This window comes from Bos indicus, chromosome 10 (genome assembly GCF_029378745.1).
Source record: "Bos indicus isolate NIAB-ARS_2022 breed Sahiwal x Tharparkar chromosome 10, NIAB-ARS_B.indTharparkar_mat_pri_1.0, whole genome shotgun sequence".
NCBI lineage: Eukaryota > Metazoa > Chordata > Mammalia > Artiodactyla > Bovidae > Bos > Bos indicus.
Window position 1 is genome coordinate 68,506,946 of NC_091769.1, and position 18,107 is coordinate 68,525,052.

General features: G+C 37.4%; 1 protein-coding gene and 1 pseudogene across 1 annotated transcript in view; both read left to right on the forward strand.

The window, feature by feature from the left end:
* PELI2 (pellino E3 ubiquitin protein ligase family member 2) overlaps window positions 1-17,741 on the forward strand; it is a 200,075-nt gene extending 182,334 nt beyond the window's left edge. The window contains exon 6 of the mRNA XM_070797647.1: window positions 13,012-17,741. Coding sequence (XP_070653748.1) covers window positions 13,012-13,578 — 567 coding nt within the window. The 3' untranslated portion in view covers window positions 13,579-17,741. The remainder of the gene's footprint in view (window positions 1-13,011) is intronic.
* Window positions 6-13,005, forward strand: LOC139185306 (ribosomal biogenesis factor-like; annotated as a pseudogene).
* Window positions 17,742-18,107: the final 366 nt, after the last annotated feature.

Sequence of the window (18,107 nt, forward strand, 5' to 3'; positions counted from 1 at the left end):
GTGGACTTCACACAAGAAAAATGCTTGAAACTAGAAACACATAACTGGAACACTGTCATTTTTCTCCCCTGAAATTCAAAACCTTTGTCTAGGTCTTAGGGTTGTGTTCCACTGACCCAGGAGAATAGGAATTTTCTCTGAAAATAAGAAGGAAATGGCCTTATTCACTGTCATGATTAAGCTTTTCCAATAGTGGAAGAAAATTACCTTTTGTTCCTAACTACATTAAAAGCATAATTCTATCACTATACTTCACCATAAAATTCTGTTTAAATTCACTTTAAGAAAAATGAACTTATTTTAGTGTAAAACTTTACTAATTTGGAAAAATCCTGAGCAGTCTAAAACTAATTAGTGAAAATTATGAATTACAGAATTATTTACTAGACTTTCTGGGGACAAAAAAGATAATTAAGTTAGCTTTTTTTTTCTTGTTCATAATAAGAAATTATAGTTCCCTATATAATTCAAAGTTACAGTTTTACTTGAAATAGTTCATATACTACATTGACTTGGCATGTTAATATTTTTCCTATAAATATTACTGCTTATCCAAAATGCCCTAAAGCTGTTGGGTTTTTAACACTTTCTTCTATGGAGAATCATTTTAATATCTTAAATACTAAGTTTTGGGTTTCTCATACTGCCATGGCTGTGTGGCACAGCACTAAAAGGTTCTCAGTAAATTTTCCACTCCAGTACTTTTAATTAATTGTTGGGTAGAAACTAGAACAAGAGAGAACAAGTGTTTTCTTTCAAACTACCAGGGAAATAATAATATAAATAATAGAGGATGTGATCTAGTTCACAGAGAAAGATAATATTTCTACGATAGAAAAAAGAAGATGGGGGATTTTACAAAGCTGGTTTGCTATTCTCTACTGGATGTTTGTTTTTAGGGGATAATTATTTTTATTACTTGCTTACACCATTATTCAGCTGCAGGTATAGCTTCTGCCTTTTGTGATAAAATCCCAATCTTGGAGCATTATGATTAAAAATGAAAAGCACTTTCTATGAAAGCCAAACAAATTCAATAAACTTTGTAAATAGGAAAGAGGATGTAAAATCTGTTTTTCAAAAAAAGTTTTGATCATAGGATAATTCTACACAAAACTGGGTTAGGATGGTCAAATGAGTTATTGATCATTATTAACAGCAACAGTAAGCAATCAGTGTGTGTTTGCTGGGTGCAGACATTGCATTAAATGAGCTAATGTCTTAGAAATGTTAATCTGCACACCAGCCTTGTCAGGGAAGTGGAATTATCCCCATTTTATGGATGAGGAAGGTATAGCATAGAGAAGTTGAATATTGCCCAGTCACAGAGTTAGAAGGTGGCAGCAAATGGGATTTTAAATCAGGAGGACCTGAGTTTAAATTTGAACTCCTGGCTTCTACTCAGTACCATCTTGTAGGGAATCACACTTGGTTGGCACATAACAGGATAAGTTTCTTGCCAACTCTCATTCATGTATTTTGTTCAAAGATAGAAAGAACATGTAAAAATAACAACTAAGAGGGAAAACATGCTGCTGTTTGAGCAGGTACTGCATATTAATAGTTCTGAAGTCAAGCCATAGTTCCAGGTCCTGATCTACCACTTAGCTCTACAGTTGTGAAGTGGTGACTTGACCTCATATCCATGTAACTGGAATAATACTAGTACATACCCTTTAGAATTACTGTGAGAACTGAGTAAGAATGGAGCAGTGCTATACCCAGTCCCTAATTGGTTGCCATGACTAAGAAGGAGCTAAGGGCTGGGAATCTGATAATGACCAGGATGCCCAGGGCTCTGCCCTCAAATTGTGGCGTCTGGAAAACTTACAGGTGAGGCCACAAATCATTAGCATATTTGTGATCAGCACAGTCATAAGAAAGTACTGGAAGGCACAGGAGTCTCTCAGAGGGACACCTATCCTAGACATAGGAGTAAAAAATATGTGGAAAATAAGAGACCATAGACTCAAAAGTTACGTTATTTACCAAGAACTTTCTTGCAGGAAGGAAAAAGGTTGTTCCACCTGGCTAAGGGGGCAGAGACAAGATGATAGAATATGAGCTCACCTCTTTGTACGAAAAGTGAAAATCACAATGAACTATTAAACAGTCATCAACAACAACAACAACAAAATAAAACCCCCCAGAACCTACCACAAAAGATATCCTACATCCAGTGAAAAGGGAAGCCCCAGTGGAGTGGTAGAAGGGGCACAGTAGTAATAAAATCAAATCCAATACCCACTGGGTGGCTGTCCCACAAACTAGAAAATAATTATATTTGGTTCTCCCACAAGAGTGAGACTTCTGAGCCACACAGTAGGCTCCCCAGCCTGGGGTTCTGGCAACAGGAGGAGGAGTCCCCACAGCATCTGGCTTTCAAGGCCAGTGGGCTTTGATCACAGGACTTCCACAGGACTGGGGGAAACAGAATCTCCATTCTTGGAGGGCATACACAAGGTCTTGTGCATATCAGAACCCGGGAGGCATTTGGGGGAGGGGGGAATGGGAAACAATGACCACTTAGGGGCCTGACTAGACCTACCTGCTGGTATCAAAAGAGTTCCTGTGTAGGGAGCAACTGTGGCTCACTGTGGGGACAGAGACACTGGCAGTGGTAGTTCTGAGGAGTACTCATTGGCATGAGCCCTCCTGAAGGCTGCCATTTTTTCATGAAAACCTAGCCCTACCCAACAGCCTGTAGGCTCCATTGCTGGGATGCCAAACAACCAACAGGGTGGGATCACAGCCCTCCTCAGTAGGAGACAGGCTGCTTAAAGTCTCCTGAACACATAGCTGCCTGCTCAACATATCCCTTGACATGACCCTGTGTACCAGAGGGATAAAACTCAGCTCCACCCAGCAGTGGCCAGGAAGCAGTCCCTCCCACTAGGAAGCCTGCACAAGCCTCTTAAGACCAGCCTTATTCACCAGGGGGTAGATAGCAGAAACAAGAACTACAACCTTGCATCTTTCAGAATACACACTGCAATCACAGAAAGCTACACAAAATGAGATGTCAGAGGGAGGAATATACCCCAGACAGAGGAACAGATACAACCCCAGAAGAACAACTAAGCGAAGTGGAGATCTACCCAAAACAATTCAGAGTAATGATAGTAAAGATGACCAAGGGATCTCAGGAAAAGAATGGAAGCACACACTAAGAAGATAAAAGAAATGTTTGACAAAGACCTAAAACAGAAGAACAATACAATAATTGAAATGAACAATACAATAGAAGGAATCGGTAGAAATCACTGCTGTGGGACAGAATAAAAGAATAAAAAGAAATGAGGACAATCTAAGAGACCTCCAGGACAAAATTAAATGCACCAACATTCACATTATAGGGGTCCCAGATGGAGAAGAGAAAGGACTTGAGAAAATATTTGAAGAGATAGTAGCTGAAAACTTCCCTATCATGGGAAAGAAACAGTCGCCTAAGTCCAGGAAGCATGGGAGTCCCAGGTAGAATAAACCCAGAGAGACATGCCAAGATACATAGTAATAAAATTGACAAAAATTAAAGACAAAATATTGATATTTACCTTGAATATAAATGGATTTAAATGTATGTAACCAAAAAACACAGACTGGCTGAATGGGTACAAAAACAAGACCTGTATATATGTTATGTTGTCTACAAGAAACCCACTTCAGACCTAGGACACATACAGACTTAAAGTGAAGAGATAGAAAAAGAAAGCTGGAGCAATACTCAACAGATAAAATAGACTTTAAAATAATGACTTTATAAGAACAAGGAAGATCACTACATAATAATCAAGGGATCGATCTAAGAAGATATAACAAATTATAAATATTTATATACCCAATATAGAAGCACCACGATACATAAAGCAAATGCTAACAACCATAAAAGGGTAAATCAACAGTAACCCAATAATAGTAGGGGACATCAACACCATATTTATACAATGGACAGATCTAGACAGAAAATAAGGAAATAAAACTTTAAATGACACAGTAGTCCACACTAGATTGATATTTATAGGAAATTCCACCTAAAAGCAGAATAGACTTTCTTCTCAAGCAATAGAATTAACATGGAACATTCTCCAAGAGAGATCCCACCTTTAATCACAAATCAAGCCTCGGTAAATGTAAGAAAATTGAAATCATATCAGGCATCTTTTCCAGTCACAATGCTATGAGATTAGAAATCAATCACAAGAAAAAGAAAACTGTAAAAAACACAAACACGTGGAGGTTAAACACTACTAAATAACCAAGAAATCACTGAAGAAATAAAAGAGGAAATTAAAAAATACATAGAAACAAATCACAATGGAAGCACAACAATCCTAACTCTGTATATTACTGTGTTAGTTGCTCAGTCATGTTCAACTGTTTGCAACCCCATGGACTGTAGCCTACCAGGTATCTCTGTCCATGGGATCATCCAAGAAAGAATACTGGAGTGGGCAGCCATTCCCTTCTCCAGGGCATCTTCCCAACCGAGGGATCAAACCTAGGTCTCCTGCACTGCTGGAAGATTCTTTACTATCTGGGCCAACAGCAAAAAGCAATCCTAAGAAGGAAGTTAACAACAATTTAGTCTCACCTCAAGAAACAGGAAAAATCTCAAACAAACAATCTAACCTTACACCTAAAGCAACTGGAGAAAGAAGAACAAAAGCAAACCCCAAAGTTACTAGAAGGAAAGAAATCATAAAGATCAGAGCAGAAATAAATGAAATAGAGAAAAAGAAAATAATATCAAAGATAAATAAAACTAAAATTTGGTTCTTTGAGGAGATAAAATTTATAAACCTTTAGCCAGAATCATCAAGAAAAAAGGAGAGAATTCAAATCAGTGAAATTAGAAATGAAAAAGAAGAAATTACAACTGACACTGCAGAAATGCAAAGATCTTAAGCGACTATATTGGATAACCTGGAAGAACTGTACAAAACAACTTTCTCAGACAGAACTAGAAAGAAATAGAAAATATAAACAGACCAATCACAAGTAATGAAATTGAAAGTGTAATTTAAAATCTTCCAACAAACAAAAGTCCAGGACCAGATGGCTTCACAGAGAAATTCTATCAAGCATTTAAAAAAGAGCTAACACATCCTGCTCAAACTCTTCCAATAAACTGCAGAGGAAACAACATCCCAAACTCATTCTACAAGGTGACCATCACCCTGATACTAAAACCAGACAAAGATATCACAAAAAAGAAAATTACAGACCAATATCACTGACATAGACACAGAAATTTGCAACAAAATACTAGCTAACAGAATATAACAACAAATTAAAAGGATCACATCATGATCAAGTGGGATTTATCCCAAGGATGCAAGGATTCTTCAATATATGCAAATCAACCAATGTGATACGACATATTAACAATTAAAGAATAAAAACCATACGCTTATCTCAATAAATGTATAAAAAGCTTTTGACAAAATTCAATACCCATTTATGATTTAAAAAAAAAAAAAACTCTCCAGAAAGTGGGCATAAGGAGAACCTATCTCAACATACTGCAGCCATGAAATTAAAAGATGCTTGCTTCTTAGAAGGAAAGCTATGACAAAACCTAGACAGTGTATTAAAAAGCAGAGACATCACTTTGCCAGCAAAGGTTCATATAGTCAAAGCTATCGTTTTTCCAGTAGTCATATACAGATGTGAGAGTTAGAACATAAGGAAGGCTGAGCACTGAAGAACTGATACTTTTGAATTGTGGTTCCGGAGAAGACTCTTGAGAGTCTCTTGGAGAGCAAGGAGATCAAACCAATCAGTCCTAAAGGAAATCAACCCTGAATATTCATTGCAAGGACTGATGCTAAAACTCTGATATTTTGGCCACCTGACATGAGAAGCCGGCTCACTGGAAAAGACTGATGCTGGGAAAGATTGAAGACAAAAGAAAAAGAGGGCAGCAGAGCATGAGATGTAGATAGCATCACTGATTCAATGGACATGAGCATACTACAGTCCATGGCGTCATAAAGAGTTGGACATGACTTAGCGGCTGAACAACAACAAACCTCAACATAATAAACCCCATATACAACAAACCCGCAGCAAACATCATTCTCAATGGTGAAAAATGAAACCATTTCCTCTAAGTTCTGGAACAAGACAAGGTGTCCACTCTCACTACTGTTATTCCATATAGTTTTGGAAGTCCTAGCCACAGCAATCAGAGAAGAAATAGAAGTAAAAGGAATACAAATTGGGAAAGAAGTAAAACTGTCACTGTTTGCAAATGACATGATAACTGTACACAGAAAATCTTAATGATGCATCTGAAAACTGCTTGAGCTCATCAATGAATTTGGTAAAGCTGCAGGGCACAAAATTAATACATAGAAACTTATTGCATTCCTATACATTAACAATGAAAGATAACAAGAATTTAAGGAGACAATGCCATAACCACTGCACCAAAAAGAATAAAATACCTAGAAATAAACCTACCTAAGAAGGCAAAAGACTGTACTCAAACAATAAAGCACTGATGAAAGAAACCAAAGATGACACAGATGGGGAGGGATACACCATGTTCTTGAATAAAAGAATCAATATTGTGAAAATGACTATATCACCCAAAGCAATCTACAGATTCAATGCAATCCCTATTAAGTTACCAATGGCATTTTTAACAGAATTAGAACCCCCAAAATTTACAATTGGTATAGAAACTCAAAAGACCCCGAATAGCCAAAGCAATCTTGAGAAAGAAAAGTGGAACTGGGAAAATCAAACTCCCTGACTTCAGACTATACTGTAAAGCTACAGTAATCAAGACAATATGATACTGGCACAAAAACAGAAATATAGATCAATGGTACAAGATAGAAACCCAAAGATAAACTCACAAACTTGTGTTACCCAATCTGTGACAAAGGAGGTAAGAATATACAATGGAGAATAATTTCTTCAATAAATTAGTCCTGGGGAAAACCAGGCGGCTACATGTAAAAGAATGAAATTAGAACATTCTTTTAACACCATATTCAAAAATAAACTCAAAGTGAATTAAAGACCTAAATGTTAGATTAGACACTATAAAACACACAGAGGAAAATACAGGAAAAACACTCTTTGATATAAATCACAGAAAGATCTTTTTTGACCTACCTACTATAATAAAAATTAAAAGTAAACAAATAGGACCTAATTAAACTTAAAAGCTTGTGGACAGCAAAGGAAATGATAAACAAGATGAAAAGATAACCCTCAGAATGGGAGAAGATATTTGCAAATGAAGCAACTGACAAAGACAGTTGCTTTGGAGGATTAGTCTCCAAAATAAGCAGCTCATGCAGTTTAATATCAAAACAAAAAACAACCCAATCAAAAAATGGGAAGACCTAGATAGACATTTCCTCAAAAATGACATACAAATGGGCAAGAGGCTCGTGGAAAGATGCTCAACATCACTAATTATTAGAGAAATGCAAATCAAAACTACAATGAAGTATCACCTCACACCGGTCAGAATAGCCATCATCAAAAAAAATCTACAAACAATAAATGCTAGAGAGGATGTGGAGAAAAGAGAACGTTCTTGCAGTGTTGGTAGGAATGTAAATTGAACAGCCATTATGGAGAACAATATGGAGGTTCCTTAAAAAACTAAAAATAGTTTGTCATATGATCCAGCAATCCCACTACTGGGCATTCACCCTGAGAAAACCATAATTCAAAAAGATACAAGTACCCTAGTGTTCATTGCAGCACTGCTTACAATAGCCAGGACATAGAAGCAACCTAAATGTCCATCAACAGATGAATGGATAAAGAAAACATGGTACATATATGCAATGGATTATTAGCCATAAAAAGGAATGAAGTTGGGTCATTTGTAGGGATGTGGATGGACCTAGAGTCTGTCATACAGAGTGAAGTCAGAAAAACAAATATTGTATAGTAATACATATGTGTGGAATTTAGAAAAATGGTACAGGTGAACCTATTAGCAGGGCAGGAATGGAGGCACAGACATAGAGAACACACATGTGGATGCGGGGGGGTGAAGGGGAGGGTTTGACGAATTCGGAGATTAGTAATGACATATATACACTACCATGTGTAGAACAGATGGCTAGTGGGAAGCTGCTGTATATCACAGGGAGCTCAGCTTGTTGCTCTGTGATGACATAGATGGGTGAGATAAGGGAGTGGGAGGAAGGTCCAAGAGGGAGGGGATATATATATATCACATGATTCACGTCCTTGTACAACAGAAACTAACACAATATTGTAGAGCAATTGTAGACGATTAAAAAAAGGAGAAAAAGGGGAGAGGGCCCAAATTATTACAATCACAAATGAAAACGGAGAAATTACAACCACACCACAGAAATACAAAGGATCAAAAGAGACTACTATATGCAACTATATGCCAGCAAAATGGATAATCTAGAAGAATTGGACAAATTCTTTAAAAGGTACACTCTCCCAAAACTAAACCAAGGAAAAATAGAAAAAAATGAACAGACCAATTAACAGTGCAGAAATTGAGTCAGTAATTTTAAAACTTCCAAGAAGCAAAAGACCAGGACCAGATGGCTTCACAGGTGAATTCTACCATTTAGAGATGAGTTAATACTTATCCTTTTGAAACTACTCCAAAAAATTGCAGAGGAAGGAACACTTCTGAATTCATCCTCTGAGGCCACCGTTACCCTGATTCCAAAACCAGATAGATATCATACATGCAAAAAGAAAACCACAGGCAAATATAATCAATACAGAGGCAAAAATCCTGAACAAAACACTAGCAAACCTACTCCAACAATACAGTAAAAGGATCATACACTATGATCAAGTGGGATTTATATCAGGGATGCAAGAATTTTTCAATATCAGCAAATCAGTCAGTGTGATATACCACATCAACAAACTGAAGAATATAAATCATATGATCATCTCAAAAGATGCAGAAAAAGCTTTTGATAATAGTCAACATCCATTTTGGATAAAAACGCTTCAGAGAGTGACCACAGAAGGAACATATCGCAACATAATAAAGGTGATGATATATGACAAACCCACAGCTAACATCACACTCAACAATGAAAAGCTGAAAGTATTTCCTCTAAGATCAGGAATAAGACAAGGAGGTCCACTCTCACCACTTCTATTCAGCATAATTTTGGAAGTCCTAGCCACAGCAATCAGAATAAATAAACAATGGAATCCAAACTGTAAAAAAAGTAAAACTGTCACTGTTTGAAGAGGACATGATTCTGTACATAGCAAATCCTTAGCATCCTAAGATGCTACTAGAAAACTACTAGAGCTCATCAGTGAATTTGTAAAGTTGCAGGATACAAAATTAATGCATAGAAATCTGTTGCATTTCTATACACTAACAACAAAAGATTAGAAACAGAAATTAAAGAAACAATTCCATTTATCATCACATCAAAAAGAATAAAATACATAAGAATAAATCTACCTAAGGAAGCAAAAACCTATATTCTAAAAACCATAAGACACTGATGAAAGAAAACAAAGATGATGCAGACAGATGGAAAAGTATATCATGTTCTTGGATTAAAAGAATCAATATTATGAAAATGGCCATACTAGCCAAGGCAATCTACAGATTTAATGCAATCTCTATCAAATTACCTATGGCATTTTTCATAGAACTAGAAATCTTTATGGAAACACAAAAGACTGTAAATAGTCAAAGCAATCTTGAGAAAGAAGTACAGAGCCAGAGGAATCAGTTTCCCCATCTTTAGACTATACTACAAAAGTACAGTCATAAGAACAGTATGGTACTGGTGCAAAAACAGAAATATACATCAATGAAACAAGATAGAAGATCCAGAAACAATCTTAGGTACCTATGGTCAATTAATCTATATCAAAGGAGACAAAACTATATGATGGAGGAAAAATATTCTTTTATAAGGAGAACTGAACAGCTACATGTAAAATAATGAAATTAGAACATTCTTTAATACCATACACAAAATAAACTCAAAATGGGTTAAAGACCTAAAAGTACAAAACTCTTGCAGGAAAATATAGGCAGAACACTGACAAAAATCATAGCAATATTTTTTTTCAGCACTGTCTCCTAGAATAACAAAAATAAAAACAAAAATAAACAAATGGTACCTAACTAAACTCAAAAACTTTTGCACAGCAAAGAAAACCATAAACAAAATGACACAATCCATAGAATGGGAGAAAATATTTGTAAATGATGCACCCCACAAGGAATTAATCTCCAAAATTTACAAACAGCTCATGAAACTCAATATCAAAAAAAAAAAAATAAAATCAAAAACTGAGAAGACATTTCTCCAAAGAAGACAGACCAATGGCAAACAGGTACATGAAAAGATGTTTACCATCACTAATTATTAGAGAAATGAAGATCAAAATGACATATCACCTGAGACCAGTCTGAATGGCCATCAAAAAATCTACAAACAGTACATGCTGGAGAGGATGTAGAGGAAAGGGAAGGAACTCTCCTACAGTGTTGATAATGTGAAAACGAAAGTGTTAGTCCCTTAGTCATGTCTGACTCTCTGCGACCATGAACTGTAGCCTGCCAGGCTCCTCCATCCATGGGATTCTCCAGGTAAAAATCTAAAAGAGTTACCGTGTGATTCAACAATTCTACTTCTGGGCATACATCTAGAGAAATTCATGATTTGGAAGGACACATATACCCCAGTGTTCACTGCAGCACTGTTTACAATAGCCAAGACATGGAAACAATCTAAATGTCAACAAATGAATGGATAAAGAAGCTGTGGTTTGAGATAGTGTCACCTGGAACTTGAGCCAACTGCACAAGGGTATTGGAGGTCTGGTGAGAGACCATGGCCAAGAACAAACTACTAGGGCAGAAGTCTAGGAATGTATTCCACACAGCCAGCCAAAAAAGCTTTAAGGTTAAAAATAAAGCAAAACCAGTTGCCACTAATCATAAGAAGATAAACATTGCGAATGATGAAAAAGTTACCAGAGTGAATAAAGCTTTTGTAGATAAAGAAAAGAAAGTTGCAAACTTCTCAAAAGGCCTTTCCCTTGAACCTCTGCAGAAACAGCTGATTTGTTAGCAGTGTCATGAAAACAGCAGTTAATGTTGATGAAGCTACAAGATTAATGGCTCAGTTGTAATACACTGGTGATGCATCAGATTTCCCCAAAGACCAATAAATTAAACATTTTATAAAAAAAAAAGAGAGAGAGATGTACATATATACAGTGGAATATTACTTAGTTCTTAAAAAGAATGAAATAACCTCATTTCAAGGTTATTGCAAGATGTATAAACTTGGAGATTATCATACTAACTGAAGTAAGTAAGAAGAGAAAGACAAATATCCTGATATTCTATTACATGAGGAATCTTTTAAAAAGTGATACAAATGCCCTTACTTACGAGACGAACAAACTCACAGAAGTAGAAAACACACCTGTGGTTACCAAATGGGAAAGGTAGGGGGAGGGACAAATTGGGAATTTGGGATTGACATAAACACACTACTATATTTAAAATAGATTAACCAACAAGGACCTACTGTATACAACAGGGAACTCTGCTCAATATTCTGTAATAACCTAAATGGGAAAAGAATTTTGGGAGGGATGTTCAAGAGGGAGGGGACATAAATATACCTATGGCTGATTAATGTTGATGTTTGGTGGAAACCAATACAAATTGTAAATCAATTATCCTTTAATTAAAAATAATTTTTAGAAGAATAGATATATATATGTATGTATCACTGATATAAACAAAAAGCAATGAATAAAAAGTAATCATAAGGGGGGAAAAAAAATGTGACCCAAACTCCAATTTATTACCCCAGCAGTGTTCTTACCCAGTTTCATGCAGAGATGAAACCTCCCCTGAGAATTATCTGTTGTCAAGGGACAAGGGAGACTCCTGACATCTAGCAAGAAGGGAGGAGATCAGGAGGTGTTCAGGGGGGGCGGTGGAGTGAGGAGAGAGATTCAGCAACTTAAAGGCTATTGAAAACCTGTCTCTGTGTTTTTCCTGTAAAATATTAAGATCTATCATTTTGTTGGGATTTTACCTTTTTCTAACAGTATTTGATACTTTTTTAGGGAAGGACTGCTTTCATTATTAAAGGACAACTTCTAGGCAAAGTGCCATCCAAGTAAGCCTTGAATGATGAGTGGGAGTTTGCCAGGCCCTGGGGTAGACTAGGATGGGGTGAGCCCAGACAGAGAATTCTAGGCAGAGGGGACTCATGCACGTGCCAGAGGGCAGTTCACCTGAGTGCATCCATAGAGCGCAGGTGGCACACGGAGGCAGGGATGAGGTTTCTGTGGACCATGTCTAACTGTGCTGCGTGTCAGCTGTTAATCAGTCCTGTGAGCACTTGGTATGTAGCACTGCCAGTCTTTTAAATGATGTTCTGAAGCTCACAGTAAATGTTTCTGCTTCAAACCTTAGGAATGCAGGCTGAATGATAGATCGTGTGAAGCTAAAGGTCACCAGGAGTCACTGGCAGCAGTGCAGTGTTTATTGCAAGGCCCACCAAGGGTCTTCTGAATTGACTGTGGTCGAAATCAGCATAAGTCTTCACCAGATGAACTGGTTGGACATCTCCTATGCCTTATGAGACCAAGGAGGTGGTGTGCTATTGAGGAGGAAAAATAAAAATCGAAGGAGACTTGTGAAGTTTGTTAAAATAACCACTACAGTTACAACCATAGTAATTATCCTCCAATTAAAATGATTTTTTAAAAGAAAAATAAACCACTCCATTAATTGAACATGTAAAATTAAGTGTATTCAAGCTTGTGCCTTTATTATGTATCACATATATGATTTATATCCAATGTTCAGATGAGGAAAGGGAGGCTCAGAGGGGCTAGTTACCCTCCTAGTTTTCAAGGAGGCTGTGGGATAAACTGCCTCGTTTTTATTTCATAGCTGATCTTTAAGAGGAAAGAACACTGGCAAGATTTGCCAATTTTTGCTTTAAAAAGACATGTCTGTCAAACTTGTAGGTGGAAACTGAGACCAACGTCCTGCAGGATGGCTCCCTCATCGACCTGTGCGGGGCCACCCTGCTCTGGAGAACAGCAGATGGCCTCTTTCACACCCCAACCCAGAAGCACATCGAAGCCCTGCGGCAGGAGATCAATGCGGCGCGGCCGCAGTGTCCAGTGGGGCTCAACACCTTAGCCTTCCCCAGCATCAACAGAAAAGAGGTGGTGGAGGAGAAGCAGCCCTGGGCGTACCTCAGCTGCGGCCACGTGCACGGCTACCACAACTGGGGCCATCGCAGCGACACGGAGGCCAACGAGAGGGAGTGTCCCATGTGCAGGACTGTGGGCCCCTACGTGCCGCTCTGGCTCGGCTGCGAGGCGGGCTTCTACGTAGACGCGGGACCGCCCACTCATGCTTTCACCCCTTGTGGACACGTGTGCTCAGAGAAGTCTGCGAAATATTGGTCTCAGATCCCGCTGCCTCACGGAACTCACGCCTTTCATGCCGCCTGCCCTTTCTGTGCCACACAGCTGCTTGGGGAACAGAACTGCATCAAATTGATTTTCCAAGGTCCAGTTGATTGATGCCCTCAAGAGCCATCAATGACTTTATTAACAAGTTACTGTGAAGATTTTGCCACTAACTCTAGATTTTACCTTTTTATAATGCCGTTTATTTGGGGGAGGGGGGGGGTCCTGAAGCTAGGAAGAAAGAGGGGCACGGTGATGAAACATGCCAGGCATTGACCATAAAAGTGGTGTGTTGCATGCTCAAAACAGCGGCATCATCATTGAAGTGTGCTTGATTAAACCGTAATACCTTTGTAACAATTGGATTTAAAATGCCATGCTTTCATTTCAACCTTGGGGTTTCTTTGGTAAACTGGGACTGGAGTTTAAATCCTATTTTAAAACTCCAGAAGAAATGTATTCAAAAGTTGTTGGCTCTTAATTGCAACCTTCGGTGCTGCGTGGTATAGGTTGTAGTCATGCCATGTCTGGAAATACTTAATACAGATTAGAATCTGACTAGATGCCAAAAGAGTGGCTCTGTAAGATGATGTTGGGGACAGGAGACCTTAAGTACAGGTGGTTGTTTTGAAATCTGGGGCTTTTTAAATTTTTCTTTTGAGGGGAGGGAATATGTTGTCATTATTATTATTTCTTTTAACTTCAGTGGAATTTAATTACTTTATACACACATTCATCAAATCCCTTGGCATTTCAAACAAAGAATTTTCTATAACTTTTTGGTCTGCCTTTTGATCTGCCATGGTCTGTGTCCCTGACACTCATCTTGCATGGGTAGAACTATTTGGTTGATTAAAATGTAACAACTCTTATTAAACATTCATTAAATGAAGGTGATTATTGCAGCAGGAAACATGGCCCAGGTTATATAATATCAAGTTCATTTGCTTACCGAGTAATTGAAGAGTGATTAGAAATAAGGTTTTACTCTTTAAAACCACTTGTTGGGGTTTCCTAAGTTTTTCTTAAGAAAGCCAAAATTCTGTGAACTTAAAAGCAACATGTTACAACGATGCAGTCAGTTTTGTTCGCTCCCCTTCTGCCATCTGTCGCCTTCCACTGCAGCTTACAGAGCCCTGTAAGTTTTGAAAATGTTTGCAAATCAAACTAAATTTAAATGTAATCATTAGATACACAACACCAAGTGGTACATCTGCAGAGAGCATTTGAAATTCCTGATTTCGAGAGAGCAAATGAGTGTTTACTGAGGAATAATTAAATCAGAATTTCATATGAGCTCCACCAGCCCTCTCTGTTAGTTTCATTTCATTTTTGAATAATAATTCTTGGATGTTCGTTCTCTGTGCTCGGTACCAGTGTATCACCATTCCCATGATGCAAAGATCCTTCAGGACATGCCCCTGCCAGAGCTGGCTGGGATGAAAGCTTCCTGCCACATGGAGCAACTGTTTAAATTAACATCCTCTTAAATTGACCATTGCAGATTCGTGCCGCATTTTTTTAACCTTTGTAAAGATATATAATTTATATGATTCTAATATACTGTATTCCTGTTCTAATTGGATTTTTCCATGGTTTGCCTGCTGGCAAATATTTTGCCTATTTTCACTTGTTCTAACCCATTTTGAAAGCCCTTTTCCTTAACATGATAAGATCTATTCATCTTGATTGCTGCTGCTTAAGTTGATTTAATATATAAAAAGTTCAGCCTCTAAGTTTTCAAATAGCTTTACTTCTTAGTGGAGATTATTGTTTATGATGAGGTGGTTTTGTTTTGGTAATTTTTAAGTGCTGTGAAAATCCAACAACAGTCCTCTTATTGATAGCTTACTGTATTCTGTATAGCTTGCTCAACCTGCAGATAGAGAATGAAACAAAAAAATGAAATTGCCCAGAATATCGAATGCCTTTTGACATACCCAGAGTCTCCCATGGTTAGCTTTTACCAATGCAATCTGTGCCGCTTTAGGCTCCACAAAATGATGCAGGAAGCACACAGTCCCTTTTCTTGCCATATGAAGAAGGTGATTTGAGGAGTCTTGATACCTTAAAAAGCATCTTGTAAGATAAATAGGTAATATCTTAGCCTTTCTAGATGCAAGACTATCAAAAACTTTTTTTTCCCAAAAAGTCACCATCTGATATAATTTTCTATTTCAAGGACTATAGTAGTTAAAGTGTAGTACTTCTACATCAGCCTATGCTGATGCCCCAAAATAGTTATGTTCCAACTTGAAAGCTTTGAATTTTAGTAAACTTGGGTAAAAGATTCCAAGCTCTTGGAAGGGGTAACAGTGACCCACCCTCTGTTAGTGCCACCCACATCTTTTCTTCTGACTTCCAAGTGAGGTTCCCTTTCCCCTGCCTGGGGAACCACAGCTAGGTCACACCTCTGTAGAAGGAAGCCAGGCTCATCTTGGCCACTTCCAGTAAGATCTGCTAACGTTGATTAATGAGACTCCCCCTACTCCCCATATTTGAGAGCAATTTCATTTGTGAGAATAAAGAACTCTAGCTCAGAGTAGAGTCATATAGTTCAGAAAAGGTAACTTCTCAGAGGTCATGCCTGTTGTTATGTCTTGCTTGACATCACATTCAAGGACAAATCCCACTTCCCAGGTGTATACATAGGAAATTGCAGACTAATTATCCTGATCTCAGCCTGACCAAAATGCCTTTTGTGACTACATTTCCAGAAAAACCCCAGTGATGTATTCCCATAGTTTTCCACCCACCGCCCCCCACCCCCAGTTGTTTATGCCAGTTTATTGCCAAAAAAGAAGAAGAAAAAGAAAAAAAAAGGTTCAGAGTTAATGGGATACAACTCTGAATATTTTTCTAGCCTGGAATTTTTTTTTATTATCACTAATCGGTGCTGCCAGGTCATGCATGCTGCAACTCTACATTTTCCTTATTTGGTTTCACTTTTTGCAAGAAGGGCTACAGTTCACATGGCAGAGTAAGTATTATGCTTTCTGGTTTTTTTTTCTAACTGTAGCCCAAAAGAATTAAAGTCTTTTAATATAAATAGCATATTTATCATTCCTCGATAGTTAATTATAGAGTTTGGTACCTTTGTGCCTCAGGGAAGCCACGTGACATAACTGGTTATAGAATTTCAGGGTTAGGGTTTAAAGAAAGGAGAAAGCCATTGGAAAAATGATGGGCTCCATTAAGGAGACTAATGAATCTGGATGCAGAAATATGCCAAGAACTGGCATACACATGATTGTAGTAGAATTTATTTCCAGGATCAGTAGGGAAATTACTTTTAAGTTATTACATCTACTATATTATCAAAGTTGAGGAGAACTCTTTTCTTCATAAAGCTTCAGTGCTTTATTTTTGCTTACATTAAAAAAATTTTTTTTCAACCCCTGCTGTTTGGGAGCTCAGTATTGTTATTTGGGCACTTTTTGAGAGTTTAAAAAGGAGCATGTTTTCTCCTTAATTTAAGTGTAACATAGGTTACAGAGTTGTTACCTGCAGTTCTATGATTTTGATCAATGTTCCTTTTTAAATCCATTCTGTTCTTTGGATTGAAAGGATATATGATCACGATGTTGTTAATGCTGGCTAAAAAACACTTGTCAGCTTCATGCAATCCTGCCTTTTAACAGTGGAATTTCTGATAGACAAACAACAGAATCTTGATTTTAAGCCGGATCCAGCTCTGTTCTTTTGGCTGTAGCTCTTACATCTCCACAGTTTAGCCTTCGTGGGCAGAGGGTATGAAGTTCCTCCTTGAGTGCTAGAAGGAGAGCATGGCTCTGTTATCATTTCTTTATGACCCAGTCAAAGACCAGTAAGACAACTCCAGAACCTTTTTAAAAGAATGTAAGCATTATTGAAGCAGTAAAACAGAAGGTTCAGTATTTCTTTTTAGTAAAACTAATATCCTCTCAAGTTTTCACCCTTATGCAGAATCCCTAGAGGAAGATAGGGAAAAGCAAATATTTTTCCAGTTCTACTTAACTATTTCTAAACAAACAAAAACTCGATAAAAGGGAAGTTGTTTCTTTTTAGCTGAGATGACAGATTGTTTCTCTGTATTAAATAGTCTAGAAGCTAAGAGGGTGGTCATATTTACCATGTATAGTGTTATGAGCAGTTAAATTTTATGGATATATTTGTAAAACTGTTCTTTTATATTTCATGTCAAATTGAAAAGTTTATTTCTTCACTATTGTATCTGTGGAAATACAAGCCATTTTACAGGAAAAAAATCTTCAAAAACTATTAAATGGATCTCGGTATCTTTGTGAGTCATTGTCTTTATCAGACTGTTCAATAGGAAGTAGATATAAAAGTAGACTTGACTTCTGCATTTTTCAAACTTTCAGGTTGATCCCAAACAGTTGAGCTGATCATTGTTTTATATTCTGCACAATACCTATTTAAATCTAGATTTATGAGAACAATTTAGTGGGGAAAGAAGAGTATTTAACAGATGGAGCTGGGATACCTAGATATTCACATGCAAAAGAATGAAGTTGGACCCCTTCCGCACACAGTATACAAAAATTAACTCAAAATGGACAGAGCAAAAACTGTAGAAGAATAAACCTTTGTGACCTTAGTCATTGAGTTCTTAAACATCAAAAACACAAGCAACAAAAGAA